The 16090-nt window shown below is 41.6% G+C and overlaps 1 protein-coding gene across 10 annotated transcripts in view; it reads left to right on the forward strand.

Annotated features, from left to right (window-relative positions):
• OSBPL1A (oxysterol binding protein like 1A) overlaps positions 1-16090 on the forward strand; it is a 77949-nt gene that overhangs the window by 14693 nt on the left and 47166 nt on the right. For 7 of the 10 annotated variants that reach the window (XM_083823034.1, XM_083823033.1, XM_083823038.1 and 4 more), the window contains 9 exons: positions 2854-2998; positions 3765-3832; positions 3921-3965; positions 5136-5209; positions 5291-5354; positions 6403-6504; positions 7674-7799; positions 8941-9022; positions 13326-13432. In XM_083823034.1, the coding sequence (XP_083679160.1) occupies positions 2854-2998; positions 3765-3832; positions 3921-3965; positions 5136-5209; positions 5291-5354; positions 6403-6504; positions 7674-7799; positions 8941-9022; positions 13326-13432 (813 nt within the window). Of the gene's footprint in view, positions 1-2853; positions 2999-3764; positions 3833-3920; positions 3966-5135; positions 5210-5290; positions 5355-6402; positions 6505-7673; positions 7800-8940; positions 9023-13325; positions 13433-15745; positions 16080-16090 lie in introns of those variants that run through there. The other 3 variants (XM_083823040.1, XM_083823029.1, XM_083823039.1) reach the window with 3 other exon arrangements.

The following is a 16090-nucleotide window of genomic DNA, read 5'->3' on the forward strand; positions in this document are numbered from 1 at the left end:
GAACAGAGTCAGTTGTAGCAGGCTGCCAAGAACCAGTTGGATTTTGAAGCAGGGTCTCAGTGCTTAAACTCAAGTTTCCTTGAGAGTACTGAAGAGTTTCTTTGGAAGTCAGGTGTGCAGTGTGGAACATTTTCCATCTGATTAGCGCCTTTCGTCTTAAAAGGTAATACATTAAAGCAGTCTGAATGCTCCTATTTACTTTTAATGGAAAATTCACAACTGTGGGATTTGTATGTTTAATGATTTGGCATTCCGTTGTTATCTTTCCCTCATCTAAATTGATCCCTTTTAGGCTAAAGAGCCCTTGTCCATCTAACTCCCTGCATGGAAACTTTTAAAATCTTGGGTCAGCCTTGATATTCTTATCTGTACTTTTTGTACTGTCCTCTCTGAACTGGAGAGAGAACCAGAGATGTAGGGAGTACCTCATGTAGAGGAATAGTACATGAATATACTGGCATAATTGTACTAATTGTAATTAATACACTGGCATAAGTGGTCTGTTCTTGATTCTGGTGATTCATAACACCTGCTGCATTTGACATTGTGTGCCTGTTGACTAAGCCTTAAAGTGATATGGGGGAAAAATATAGAAAAAGGTGACTCCTCATAGTAATCTGTTGTTAAAAAGAGCTTTGTGCTGTCTCCCATATGGCATGTAACAAAACTTTTTTTGTTTTTAAAATATGTATATATTTCAGATTTAGCATCATTGAGCTCTGTTTATGTGAGGACAGCTATATGTGGACCTCTAAAACATCTCGAAGTACTTTTTTTTTTTTTTTTTTAGCCTGAGAATTTTTAGTAGTGACATGGATTTTTCCTGGAATCCTTTGAATTGGACCTGTGACCATTGCATTACAATTTTAAAACTACTGCTGACTCTTGAAGAAATCCAAAGAACTTTTTTCTACTTACAACCTCCTTGACTTTTCTAACCTTAGGTAAAATCTCAATGGAGAGCTTGTGTAGCTCTCCTGAATGGCCCTTTATCTTGAGAATTTCTTATATTTTGCCTACTGATGTTCAGGACTTTTTTCTGCTCCTTTTTTTTTTTTCCTTTAATTAGCAGACTATTATACTCATGAAACCTCTTTAGCTGCTTAAGTCTTCTTTTGTGAGACATAATAGCCAAGAATTTGTTCTCTAGTGCCCTCCTTTTGGAACAGAATGGCACTTACTTGAAAGATACCTTTTTATTGTTAATTCTCCTTTATCCTGAAAATTTTACTAAAAAATACTGTAGTGCATATTTTAACGCAATTGTCTGGGAAAGATAACTTAATCGTATAGTTTCTCCATACCTTCTAATTGGACTTCAGACTGTTTTTTTCTTTTTCCTGCTTCTAGTTACTCCTTCTATTGTGGTTTCTTGAAGTCAACCTACTAGTGGCTCTTGTGCTTTCCTTCTGTTGAGATTCTCAGTAGATCTACTAAAAGTTAGTACTAAAAGTTAGACGTTTCGTAGCTGTCTTAAACAGGGTTCTTCAGTCTACTTGAGTCAAAAACAGTAAGCATTCTTCCTGTGACTTCTCAAAAACTTTCTTGTACATACACTGAATGGCTGGAGGGTTTTTTATCTCAATTAGTCTATGCATGAAACTTCCTTCAAAAAGTACCTTGTAACAAGGTATAAGCAGCTGAAAGCACAGGCACGTGGCGTAAAAGGTGTTTTGAAGGGCAGTGGTAGGGGAGATACAGCTGCTCTGAAGGAGTAAAAATCTGTGCATGCTCAGGAACTCGGGTATTTGAGATCTTGGTGTTGATGAGGTTATACTTTCACAAGCTGTTTCTTCTTGACTTCTCTTTCCAGTTAAACTGCTACAACTGTTATTTACAGTTTATCCTTTACAAGGCACATTGAGGTGGCTAATACTGATGCTAACTTAAATTGTTGCCACAGGAATCCTGTTATTAAGGAATAATTTCTCTAATGTAGCATGTGGCTAATGTAGAAGACTTAAACTGAGTTTCTCTAGAATTGTCATCAGGCGCTTGTGAATCTAGTCCCCTAAAACTGCTGAACACCAACTTAATGTTTTTATTAAGGAAGTTCCATTTGGTTTGGAAGCTTAACTATAATTACATGTGTACATCAAATAGCCACATATTGCAGAAGTATAGTGGTATTTTAGGGGTGTTAGTGGTGTCATGCTTAATAACCTTTTTCTTTGATGACAAAAGGGTCAGTTTCTCAAAATCATGTCCAGTTAAAACTCTGTTTTTTCCTCCCCTCAGTTACATAGCTGCTCAAATCTTAAGTTTCTGTGGTAGTTAGACTTCAGAATGTAGCAGAACTGTTTGTATGACAGACTGCCTATACCAGGAACTTTTAAATGGCTCAGAGTAGTGCTGTTGCTGAGAATGACGGGCCTACCACCCTACTATACAAAATCTTTATTCTCTGAAACAGGGTGGCTACATGAACTTGTTCCAGATTTAGTGCTGGCCAGTACTAACTTTCAGACTGTGACCATTGTCTTGCACAAAAACCAGTAAGTTTTGGCTCAGGCCAAAAGTCAGATAATGTAGCAATGTAGATGACTGAACTGCGGTGTTGGGGAGTTCTCTCTGGCATTGTGCAGCTTAGCAAGATTCTGAGCAGAGAAAGAGGTGAGAAGGATACAGCATACAAAAAAAAAAAAAGAGTTCCTTACTACAGCTGAACATTTTCCTTGATAGCTGTAGTCTTTTCCTTTCTCAGAACATCTGCTACCTGCCTGTTTCATTGCCAAACTTGCACAACTGTTCCTAACTAGGATACTTCAAGCTTTCAAAAGGATGAAGGTGACATCTGGAGAGGGAGGGGAAACTGGTAAGCCAACCAAACTGGTTTTTTTTTTTTTTTTTCAGTTAAATAAGCCCAAACCACCTGATATCAACTGTACAGATCAGATGGGGAACACACCATTGCATTGTGCAGCATACCGTGCCCATAAGCACTGTGCTTTAAAACTTCTGAAAAGTGGAGCAGATCCTAAAATAAGAAACAAAAATGGTGAGCACCACATGAAAGTACATAAAGTGTGTTAAGAGAAAACAAAAACTTAACAGCTTCTATAAGGTATGTTACTTACAACTTAATGTTCAGGGAAAAACTTAGTGCTTTACAAGCTCTGCATCAGTAATACAGGTAGTCCAACACTGACTAAATTGCAGGAGACTTACAACCTGTGGCAAAATACTTCTCATATAAGCTTTTATTTTCCTACTTTAGTAATTTCTAGAAAGCTTACTTGTTATCTGTCTTGACCATGAAACAAGCCTGGCTTTTGTTTTCTTGGTGTAAACACTGAGCTTTAGACACTGGTAACGAAAGTGCTAAGATTGAAGGCATGACCCAGACAAAGTGCCTTTTCAGGAAAAGGCGTCTGATCATTAGATTAATCATGAAAGCAAGTCCAGGAAATCTTTACGCAGATGTTATGGTGTACTTGACGTCATCTGATTAAAGATACCTCCACCTTGCTAACTGTGAATGTTCTGAACTGTTTTACATAGCTGAAGTGCTGAAAACAAACTTAAATAACTAAGAGCAAAGGCACCCTCTGTGGCTGGTAGAACTCTGTAGGGCAGCTCAGCGCACTAAAGTTCAGAATCCTTGTTCATCTTCTGCCCCTGCGGAGCTTGGGTTCCCCATTTCCAGTAAACTTTAGATATCTGTGGGACCAATGGGTATACACAGTGTTAGGGGTGATTATCTTAAGCCAATTGCATCTAATTTTTTCATCAAATTCTCATGCTTTGTCTTGGTTACTGAACAGATCAGACACCCCTTGATTTAGCCCAAGGTGCAGAAATGAAACTGATACTGGGAGGTAAAACAGGAAAGGTAAGACCTTTTGTACCCATTTAAAATGCCACTTGCAAAGGTTGGCTAGTTTTGAGCTATTCCTATATAAGCTTTAATTTTTGTGCAGGTTACCAACAAACCCTTGAGACGTTACGAAGGTCTCCTGTGGAAGGTATGTCATTTTTTTTTTTTCTAAAATAGCGTGTAAGATATACAAGTATGTAATTTTGTGTACATAAGTAGCAGATGATGGATGAGGGAGCCTGTGCCTTCATCTCTGTGATGGGCAAAACACTTTTCCTTTCCTGAATAGGTGTGTGTTTAATTTATGACTAATATTTTGCCACAAGTTCACCTTCTGAAAATCTTTAAAACTTTCAGGGAAAATGTCAGTCAAATGCTTGTTTTTCTATGATATTCAAAGAACTTTTTTTTCGCCTTGAGAGCTTTTTTAAAAATCTTGTACAAGTGCTTATTTTTTTTTCTATTCCTTCATGAAATCTTTGAAGACTTGTAGAAGCTTTCTTCAGTGTAAATTTTCCTATTCACACACACAAATATAAGAGCTGATTTTTAAATTGAAACTGTGTACCAAGGCTTGTGAAAGGTAAAATTTTGCAGTTAGATATCTTGATGTTTTGTTTCTCTTTTGATTTTCTTACAAAGTAGAATTGTATGGTGATTAATAATCCCTGTAAAATTAAAAAATGCACCGTTTAAATATGTCAGTTCTGACTGAATAGCAAGCTCATCAAAACTTTTGTCTTATGGCATATTCTAGAAAAGAAAATAGCACTATAATTGTAAAGTTTTCTCAGATGTTTGCGACCACCAAGATAGCCTGAAGAAGAGAAGGCCCTGGGATGACCTCATTGCAGCCTTTCAGTACCTAAAGACTGCTTATAAAAAAGATGGAGAACAACCTCTTGCTCAGGAGAGATAATGATAGGACAAGGGGAAATTGTTTTAAACTAAAAGAAGGGAGATTTAGTTTAGAGGTTAGGAGGAAATTCATTACTATGAGGGTGGTGAGGCACTGGCACAGGCTGCCCAGAGAAGCTGTGGATGCCCCATCCCTGGAGGTGTTCAAGGCCAGGCTGGATGGGGCTTTGGGCAGCGTGGTCTGGTGGGAGGTGTCCCTGCACATGGTGGGAGAGTTGGAACCATATGGCCTTTAAGGTCCCTTCCAACCCAAGCCATTTTATGACACGTAGCAGGTAAAATGTTTTCCTCACGACTGATGGTTTTATGTAGCCACCTTCAAGCAATCAAGCTTACTGGGACTAGTAACTTTTCAGCTTTTAACCTTACTTTTTTTTGGGTTTGGTTTTGTTTTTCTTAGAGCTCACGATTTTTTGGTTGGAAACTCTACTGGATAGTACTCGAGCATGGAGTCCTTTCCTGGTATCGGAGACAGTAAGTTCTTTATTTAAATTTCTGATAAGTGATTTAAATAATTCCAATCTTTATGTTATTAAATCTCTTTTTCTTTCAAAGAGCTGATGCTGTAAATAACGAGCATCGTCAGGGATGCAAGCATCTAACACAAGCTGTGTGCACGGTAGGAAGTGAAATAAGATTTGTAACTACTGTCTGCTTTTTTTTTTTTTTAAATTTTGTTGTTGTTTTGTGATAGTGTTCTATACCTAGACGATGAAAGCTTCAGCTAGGTTGCAAGCCTGCCTGTGATTTTTACTAAGTGAAAAAGCTTGGGCTGTTGCAAAAACCGTAGCGGTTCTTGTCAGGCAAAGTATTCTGTGTTGCTTTTTAGCTCTTTCGCTTCTTCCCAAAGTCCTGAAGATTTAAACAAACATAAGACTTCCTGATAGTATGCCTCCTGAGTTGTGCAAAACAGTTGTTTGTAGCATGTGATACAGAACAGCAAATAACTAGTTCCTCCTGTAGCTGTCACTGACTCCTGGTGACTGAATGTGTAAGTTAAATTCATTTCAGATGAGAACAAATCAGTTCTGAAGTCAACTTTTGAACACTTCCTTAAATTCAGTTATGTTTGTTGGAATCCTTTTTGGGAAGGGATGGAGGGAAGACAGTAAAAACAAGCCAGGTGTGACAATCCACCTCTCAGAAGAAAAAATAATTTTATCTCAGACGTTCTTACTGCTGAAGTGTATGAGAGGGAAAGAAAGGCATATAATGCGCAGAAAGATGAAGTGCTCAAGGGGAATGCGTTTAGGATAATCTCAATACTTCTTTAGATAGCCTGTTCTAGGTCTATAAACTGGCACCACAAGCTGCGTTACATATGTTCTTGTTGTATGAAAAGTGATTCTTGCCTTTCTATACCTACAAATTCCTTAACTTCGGTGGTTTTGCACCATTGCTGAGATCCTGTCTTCATCAATCAATGCTATGCAAATATAATGTCTTGACATAAAGAACTTCTGTCTTTTCATTCACGAGGTAAAGTGCAAGTCAGCACACTCCGCACAGCTGCTCTGAGAAAGCTTTTTGTAAACTGTACCTGTTTTGCATCAAAACTGAGGCAAAAACTTCTGAGAGTAATTCTCCACCTTGCTTACTCTTACACAATTTTGCCTTTTCTTACTGATTATTTATACTCATTTTGCCTCTTCTCCCCATTGCTTTAGGTAAAATCTACAGACAGTTGCTTCTTTTCTGTCAGGTGTTTTGATGACACTGTTCATCGTTTCAAGATCCCTAAAAACAGCCTTCCTTCTCAAACAAGAGAGGTAAAAATGAGTCTTTAATAAAGGCTTTAAGATGTAATGATTTCTGTAATGAAAATAATTTGCATACAGCTAGCTATGGGTGCATTAGTGACAGATTCAGTATCTGGACTATCAGAACTTGGTAATGTAAGTGAATGTATTGAATCTCTTAGCACGACTATAGAGTAGATTGCAAAAATGGGCATATTGTTGCTAGCATCTTTAAAACTAGTATTTCCTTGTTTTCCAGCTGAGTCTGTACTATGCCTTGTAGTCTAACTTCTTCTTTTTCGTTAACTTCTCCATCCGGTAGATTTCTACTGCAACTTCCTTCTGTTGTACTTACCGTCATAGTTCGTTATCCCAAACAAAAGGAGGTTTCATGATATGGTCTACTCTTAGCCAATCTCACAGATGATATTTAATTTTTTTTTGGGGGGGGGGGAACAACATGAGCTTTTTGTAGTGTAGTTAGTATCGTACTTTTACAGGTATGCTAACTAGAGATGAAGCAGAGGTGGAGGCATCAGGAATACTGCGTCCGGTTCTGGGCTCCCCACTGTGACAGACATACGGATATACTGGAGGGAGTCTGGTGAAGGGCACAGGTTGCCCAGAGAGGTTGTGGAGTTTCCATCCTTGGAGATATTCAGAAACCGTCTAAATCTGGTCCTGAGCCAACCCGGCGACCCTGCCTGAGCAGGGCTTGGACCAGATGACCTCTAGAGGTCCCTTCTAACCTCAGCCCCTCTGTCATTCTGTGAGCAGGAAAAGAATCGACCTCTTGATTATGATAGTGCCTGAAGTTTTGTACACAGAGTTTGTCATGCAAAAGAAGGCTGACTTTGCCACAGGGACCTTGCTGTCTGAACAGAAAACCAAAGGTGCAAAATACAATTTCTACAGTCTTTTATTAATTGATACAACGTTTTTATGTGAGCTTGGATAGACTTCGGGAGTGGCTGGCATTTGTGCTTCAAGTCTGATCAGTTAAGTTCTAGCAGCACTACGACCACATTGCATCTTACCTTGAATATGTTGAAACTTTTGTTAGTCTTTGCTTCCAAAGATGTCACATTTTTCTAATGAATGCCATATATATAGAACAATTTAATTTGTTCTTTTGCATATATGCTGTTGACTTCTGGGGATGACCTTTGAAATGTATTAACTTCTGTTTTTCTGTCCAGAGTTGGCTGGAAGCCATAGAAGACCACTCTGCCTATAGCACTCATTACTGCACACAGGAACAGCTGAGTAGTGATGATGAGGAAGATGATACAGTATCTGTTACAGACCTACAAGAAACTCTGAAAGTATGTACTAAATACTTGTTTCGTGTATCTAGGCAGTTGCAGTTGCACTGTTTTGTGCAGGGATACTTCAGAGTACTTTTGGCCAAAAGTAATGGTTCTTTCTTTCCGTGGGTACGTAAATGATGCTTGTATTTGCATTTTTTATTGTGATATATTCCTGTTTGGACTGTATGCATAAAATGGCATGTTTATTCTAGTTATAGGATGGTGTTTTTTTCTTTCCAATTTTACCAGCACTACAGAGTAGAAAGTTGTTTTAAGTCTTTCAGCCAGGAGAGGGAGCCTTGTATACTGTGCTTGTACTCTAGTTTTGATGTTACCAAAGTTAACCTTCAGCTGTATGTACCTCTATAAAAGAGGCAGTGAAATGGCTTAGAAATGAGCCTTTAACACCTCAGGTCACATCAGGTATATTGCACAGTGATTGTTCAGACTTCCAACGTAAATGAGTCATCTTGTGATTATTCTAGCATTGAGGCTGTGATTCTTGTTTTTTGCTGTATACATGCTTCTAAAACCCTTTTGCTCTAATGGGGAGTAGGCACAATTTCTGACACTGCAATGCAAAAAAAATAAATCATGTGACTGATCACCATATGACTTGTACCTTAACCTTTCCTTACAACAAGAGAATGGCAGAAAGGACATGGGAGGATAACTGCTGCTGGCAGTTCCCAGCAGCCTGCTCAAGAAGGTGATGTTATCAACAGATAACTGCACGTTCAAATGCAGGCTTGGGATTTGATCTTGGGATGTGTTCCTGTAAGTCTCTGTACTTGCCAGATGTCAGCTAATTTATGCATTTGCTCACTCTTGTGTTCCTTATCAAAGGGCAAGCAATGGCTTTTCCTGGATTTTCAAGCTTTTTAATAAAAAAAAAGGGGAGAAAAAATTGGAAAAGCAGAACAGATTGTATAACTTTGGGGTTTCGTTTGTTATGCTAATTTAAACAAAAGCTGGTCAATTAAATGTGCATAAATCTTCTGTTTGCTTTTGTCTTTGAAGGTAATTCAAAAACAAGTTCAAATTTGTTAATATGTAATGCTGTCCAAACTAAAAAGTTTCAATGTACTTAAGAGAATAGATGTATGCTTCCCTAGAACAAGGCCCTTCTGAAATTGCTGCCCTTGCTCTCTTCCAGAAAGCTCAAGCATGCCAACAAAGACTCAGTAAAGAGATTTCAGACTTTCTTGCAATGGTTAAATCTTTGGATGTTACAAAAGGTAAAACTTATTCTTACAAAATGCAGTTTGTTACCAGGCAATTTTCTTTTTTTTTTTTTTTTTTTCCTTAAGCAGCATGTGCTTTTATTTCACTGAAATGATATTTTCAAACTTCTGAAAACTTACGACGGCTTTCCTCAATTTATTAGTGTCTGTAAATGAAGTGATGAAGTGAAACTACTCTTAGATATAGTGCTTACTGGGTAGTATCACAGGAATATAAGGTAAAGGTTTACTTCCCAGAGCTTTTAAAATCTGTAGTTGGTAGTTTATGGCAGAGTGTGCCTCCTGAAAGGTACAAACAGCTAGCTCTCTTCAAGTAGCTTCCTCCTTAAAGAACTTCTGTTGTAGTGAGTAGAAACAGTGAAAGCATGGGGCATAGTAAACAGGGCACGAAGTGAAATTATAAAACTATACGGGGAATGGAGGCATGGTGTGATGCGATATATTCCACGGACTTCTGCCATGAGTTTTATGCCAGCTTTGAAGATTTCAGGATTTCTTTTAAATAATAAATCTTAAATTGATCACTCTTATTGATCTAATTGATCTCCCTTATTAGAGATTAGAACACCTTAAATGTGTACGGTTGTTGTTCATATATTAAATGTTCTTACAGGATGCCTTTGTGTGTTTAACTGTTGTGCCTTTGTAACCTCAGTGCATCTTAAACATTGTGACTAAAATTTATGAAGCTCAAACTAGAAAACAAGTTTTTGTACAAGTCCATACCCTTGTAATATTTGCACGAATTTGTAATATTTGCACAAATCTATATCCTTGCAATAGAATAGCAGTTTGGGGAGGAAAAAATTTCTTCTTTCATGTCTGTACCTTTGCAATGAGGAGTCTTTTCTCCATATGCCGCTGGGGTCAGTTACTTTGTGGCATTAACCTATCTCGCTCTACTGGATACACTTGCTCTAACTTGATACACTGAGTTTTTGCTTCACAAAGAAAAGTAACATTTCATAACAGATGCCAGTCTTTTATTGGGAACACTCATAGAGAAGACTAATTCTTAATACAATAAAACAATCCTCACAGAATCACAATGTGATTGGAAGGGACCTTCAAGATCACCTACTTCCAACCCCCCTGCCATGGGCAGGGACACCTCCCACCAGACCAGGCTGCCCAAAGCCCCATCCAGCCTGGCCTTGAGCACCTCCAGGGATGGGGCAGCCTGTGCCAGTGTCTCATTACCATCACAGTGAAGAATTTCTTCTTAATGTGTAATCTAAACCTACTGTCTTTTAGTTTAAAGCTGTTACCCCTTGTCCTACCCCTTGTCTTTGTCCTTCACCAACCGCGTGAAGTTTAACAAGAGCAAGCACCGGGTCCTGCACCTGGGACGGGGCAACCCTGGCTATACACACAGACTGGGTGATGGGACGCTGGAGAGCAGCCCTGCAGAGGGATCTGGGGGTTGTGGTTGACAGCAAGTTGAATATGAGCCAGCAGAGACCCTGGCAGCCAGGAGGGCCAACCGTATCCTGGGAAGGGATTGTCCCGCTCTACTCTGCACTGGTGCGGCCTCACCTCAAGTACTGTGTGCAGTTCTGGGCACCACAGTACAAAAAGGACATTAAACTGTTGGAGAGTGTCCAGAGGAAGGCTACAAAGATGGTGAAGGGACTAGAGGGGAAGACATGAGGAGAGGCTGCGGTCACTGGGCCTGTTCAGCCTGGAAAAGAGGAGGCTGAGGGGAGACCTCATCGTGGTCTACAACTTCCTCATGAGGGGCAGGCACCGATTTGTTCTCTTTAGTGACCAGTGATAGGACCCGAGGGAATGGTGTCAAGCTGAGGCAGGGGAGGTTTAGGCTGGACATCAGGAAGAGGTTCTTCACCGAGAGGGTGGTTGCACACTGGAACAGGCTCCCCAGGGAAGTAGTCACTGCACCAAGCCTGTCAGAGTTTAAGAAGCATTTGGACTGTGCTCTTAGTCATAGGTCTGAATTTTTGGGTAGACCTGTGTGGAGCCAGGAGTTGGACTCGATGATCCTTGTGGGTCCCTTCCAACTGGGGCTATTCTATGATTCTACCTCTATACACTCCCTGACAGAGTCCCTCCCCAGCTTTCCTGTAGCTTCCCCCTTTAGGTACTGGAAGGCCACTATCAGGTCTCTCTGGAGCCTTCTCTTCTGCAGGCTGCACATCCCCAGCTTTCTCAGCCTTTCACAGGAGAGGTGTCCCTTCCTTCTGATCATTTTTGTGACCCTCCTTTGGACTCCCTCCAACAGCTCCATGTTTTTCTTGTGCTGGAGGCCCCAGAGCTGAACACAGTACTCCAGGTGGGGTCTCATGAGAGCAGAGAATCACCTCCCTTGTCCTGCTAGCTACACTTCTCTTGATGTAGCCCAGGATGTGATTGGCTTTTTGGGCTGCAAGCACGCATTGCTGGCTCATACTCAATTTTTCATCTACCCATACCCCCCAAGTCCTTCTGTGCAGGGCTGCTCTTAATCCACTCATCACCCAGCCTGTATTCACGTCCTGGAATTGCCCCAGCCCAGGAGCAGGACCTGGCACTTGGCCTTGCTGAACTTCATGAGGTTTACATGGACCTACCTCTTGAGCCTGTCCCTCTGGATAGCATCTCTTCCCTCCAGTACATTGACTGCATCCCTCAGCTTGATGTTGTCTGCAAACTTGCTGAGGATGTACCCAACTCCACTTCCCATGTCACGGACAAAGATGTTGAATAATACAAGATGTTACATAATTATTCACAAAGCTTCAAAATTAGTATTGAGGTGGCTAAATTCCCTTTGGTAGATGTGGGAACATTTTCTGACCCCACAGTGTTGACCTGAAGAACCAAGGAAGACACTGACTTTTTTCTTCTCTGTGAATATACAGTTTAAAAAAAAAAACAAAACCCTTAGTAAAGCAAAAACAGATATTATCTGTTTCCAAGAAACTGCTAGTCTTGGCCAATAGCAGTAATAAGTTCCTATTTTTCTTCTAATGAATTTGTAACTTCATGGGTCAGCGAACTGTTTACACATTCATGCATAATCTCTGTAGGTCTCAACAGAAAACTGCTGCAGCTCTCCCCGTTCTCACAGTATTTGACAAAATATTTGGAGCAAGCCACTGAACTTGCTTTCGAGTAATATAAAAATGGCTATAGTGGGGACTAGATACTTAAAAATCGTTCTCTAGATGTCTATCAACATGCTATTATAAACCTAGGTATCGTTGAGATTTAAACATATTTATTGCAAATGTGTCTGCTCCTGCATTCAGTGTGCTGCACCTCCTTCTAGAGGTGCTAGCTGTTTTTGGCTGCTCCAAGTGGGGACTCCTAATTCCATTCAGGTGGGAGCTTTGGTGTCAAAGACAATTAGTATGTGGATATGTGCTGTACCTTGTGTTCTGCACAAGGTGCAAAATAAATTCAAGAGGGTATTTTAAAACTGTCACTGCTGAACCTCATAATCTTTACTGATGTGACGTCAGCTTGAAGTACCTGTGTTATAACGTGGATTCAACAGATCCTAAAGGCTGGGACCACTAAAGGAATGCTTAGTTTCTTTGCAACAAATACACTGACTCAGAGAAGTGTGTGCTTGACTTCTGAGGAATTGCTGCACATCACAAAACTTGACAGATGAACTCAAATACTATTAAAGGCTTGCTACCTGCTCTCTGGTTTATTGTAGTGCCCTTCTGGTTCTAGACATAGCCCCTGCCGTAACTGGCCATAGCACAATGTGAGGTGGCATTGCTATGTAAGCCATGCTTCTTATCTAGGAGATGACTCGATGAAAATATTATCTCCTCCCCCTTTTATTGATCAGTATCCTTGTAGCTCCCCATCTATTTTTTCAAAGCTAAATCTCCAGCTGCATTGTCGCAAGCTTTTGCCTCCTGTATAAGTACCATGCTAGAAGGAAAAAACCTACATTTCTCACATGAACTTATATTAAACCGCTGCAATGTCCTTTGTATTTGAATTCTGGCTCCTGGCAACTCTTTAGTCTCTTAAATCTAAACGAAGGTTAAAGAGATGGTTGCTAGTCAGTCTACCAGTGTCTTGCTGCCATAGCTTGCCACCTCAGCTTTCCAAGCTATGCTGAACGAGAAACTTGATCCATTCATGTGTCGCTTATACCAGTACTGGGTAAAGGATGCAAAAGAAAACTTATATTCCCTCAGTGCTACTTGTTCTTTCCTCACGCTGGCTTTCTGTAGAATATGAATGTTATGTCTGTATTATTTAGACAAAACAATTAAAAGAATCCTGTAGAATCCATAATGCCCCCCTAAAGCTACTAATCCTTTGATGCTTTCAGAAATACCTTCTCCTCTCCTACAAAAAGTCGATGTAGTCTCTGAAGTATCCCAGGAAACTTGTGAGGCCCTGGCTGACTGCCTCAACCTATTCACAAAGCAGGAAGGGGTACGTATTGTGCTGTGGGGTTTTATAAAGGGTCTGAATGGCTTAGTATGTCTTGCTAGCTCCCCGGCTTACCTGCTTTAAACAAAACAAAATAACAAACAAAACACCAACTCATCCTTAGGATTTCATGTTGTTGACAGGTTGTCGTTTCACATGCTGAATGTCTAATGAAAGCTTGCTCTTCTAAAGACTAGCTAAGTTCCTCTAAAAACGGATATCTTAGTCTCTCTTCTGAATGCTCAATAGTCTGATCTAGCTTGCAAATTACTGCTTATAATGTTCAAATTGAATGCTTGAACTCAATGAAGCAGTTGCTTTGCTTATTCAAAGGTTAAAATATTTAATTTTTTTCTTTTTTATGCTGGCTAGCTGAAGTGTTGAACAGTACTGCTTCTGAATTTGTTTTTTCAGACCATGTGCTTAGTGGGTGTATGAGTGATATCTGTTGAACTTGTGGCTTTTCCAGTGACAAATATCTTGTATGGTGTTAAGCATAATGCAACTGCTTCAGTTTGGGAATATATGGCAAACTCATTACATCCTGGGGTGGAAGATCTAGTATTTCCCCCCTGCCCCCTTCATCCCCCAGAGGACACCCTAGTGCCATGGAATAAATTTGTCTTCCTGTATTGTGGTAACAGTAGTGCTTCCCTTTGGCTCTTGTCATCAGCAAGCTATGTATCAAAATGAGGTTGTGTTGTTGCTGTTAGTCTTCTAGTTATTTAACAGTGAGCTGCAAACACTGGCTCCATTGTCTAGGTTTGATTTAATTTTTTTTCATTCCTTTCCAAGCCTTTTTGTCTCCAGTCACAAGTCTTCTAGACTTACTTGAGTCAAGCTCTAGCAGAGGGGAACAAGCATTGCTTTTTTACATTTTTTTTTCCTTTAAGAAAATCTAATAGTGAAGTTGGCAGTTCCATTTGTGGATGAGGGGGAAATTGTTACAGCAGTGGGTGTATAGTGTTGGTTAGTATTCCTTAATTGTGTTGGCATCTTGCTCCGAGCAAGACTAAAATAGGTTTCCAGAGTGGAGTATGGCAAAACATATGGTGAAACTGTAACTTCACCTTACTTGAACTTCAGCAGTCTTAGTAGGCGTTAAAGGCCTTATTTCAATCTGGTAGCACATGGATTTGGGCACAGAGGGATAGGCAGAGGTGTGAACTTGAATTTCCACCATAGCTAGTGAAACCAGTCAGTCATGACAGGGGGAGATGTGATCCTGGGGAGTTTTGGCTCAAAATAGAATCCAGGGTTGTAGAGACACCATAATCTCATAAAGGAAGGGAACTACAGCAGCGATTTCTCCCTAAAACTTGAGCTTCTTGAAAAAGTATGTCCCTAAAGTGTTGCTGTTCTTAAACCCACAGCATTTTTTGAAAGACAGAGTACTGCTGTTTACCATTCGGCGTTGATGTCTAGGCTGTACTTCAGCTGGCATTGCAGAAGCAATATATTGGGTTCTGCGTTAGCAAGCGACCCCCACAGAAATCCTTTAATATTCCTTCAAGTATATGGAACAGTAAAGTAGGACTGCTGAAATATCATACTCTAATATAAGAACACTTGTCTAAACAATACTTAAGAACAAAAATACCTTCATTTGTTTTTCTTCTTACCATGATCTTGGTGATGAAATAAGGCTCAGGTGTTGTAACTGGAAACAACTCTGGATGCTCTGCTCTAGCAAGAAGTCACTGCTGTGAACTTAAAACTGCCCAGCTAGCTTTGGGAAGGGTAACTAACTACAACAGCTGCTTAAAAGCTTATTTTGTGCCTGCCCTGCTGTTTCCAGGCTTCTTCCACTGCCTGGTGGGCTGTTTCCCTGCAGCTTGTCTCAGGGCAGCTCCCTGAGCACGCTTCCTCTGCCGGAGAGGAATTGCAAGCTCCACACTGCCTTCTGCCCGTGTAGTGAATATCCCATGAAACCTGGTTCTGCCTACAACAAGCACGTTTGCACCCTTTTATCTTGCCTCTTTAAGGAGAATTCTTTGAGTTAAATTGTCAGCATAGCAGGCGCTGCAGCCCGGCTGCTAACTTAGGCAGCGCAACCCCATTTTGCCTCTTGGAGCCGAGTTTTCTTTCAGATTCCCCCTCTCTAGGGTAAGCCGTAGCACAAGGAAACCGCTCGCAGAGCACCAAAAGAAGGAAGGGGGCAACGCTTGGCCCCCTTCCCCTTGCGGCTGTGGTGCAGCAGGCGCTGCCTGCTTCCTCCTCCTCCTCCTCCTCAGCGTGACCTCACCGCACCGTGACGCCACAGGAGGGACCATGACGGTGCCGATGATGACGAAGGGGGGTGTGTGCTCTCCCAGCACGACCCCCGGGGCGGGCCCCGAGCCCCGGCAGCTCCCAGCCCCATGCCCGCTGGCGGCGGGGCCTTCCCCGCCCCGGGAGCCGCGCTCCCGCCCTGCCCGCGGCCCCCCCGGGGCTTCGGCCACCGCCACCGGCACCGACGGGGCCCGGCAGGCCGCCTCCGGCCCCCCTCGGTGCCCGCGGGTCCCCCTCGGTGCCCGCGGGTCCCCTCCTCGCCGCCCCCCTCTCGCCCCTCGCCGCCCCCCGTGGCTCGCAGGGAGGCGCCGGCCCCGCCGGGGAGCGCCCGCGGCGCGCTGCGAGCTGAAGGACGGGGCTCCGGAGGAGCGGCTCGGCGGTACGTAGCGC

This window comes from Anser anser, assembly GCF_964211835.1.
Source record: "Anser anser genome assembly, chromosome: 2".
Taxonomy (NCBI): Eukaryota; Metazoa; Chordata; class Aves; order Anseriformes; family Anatidae; genus Anser; species Anser anser.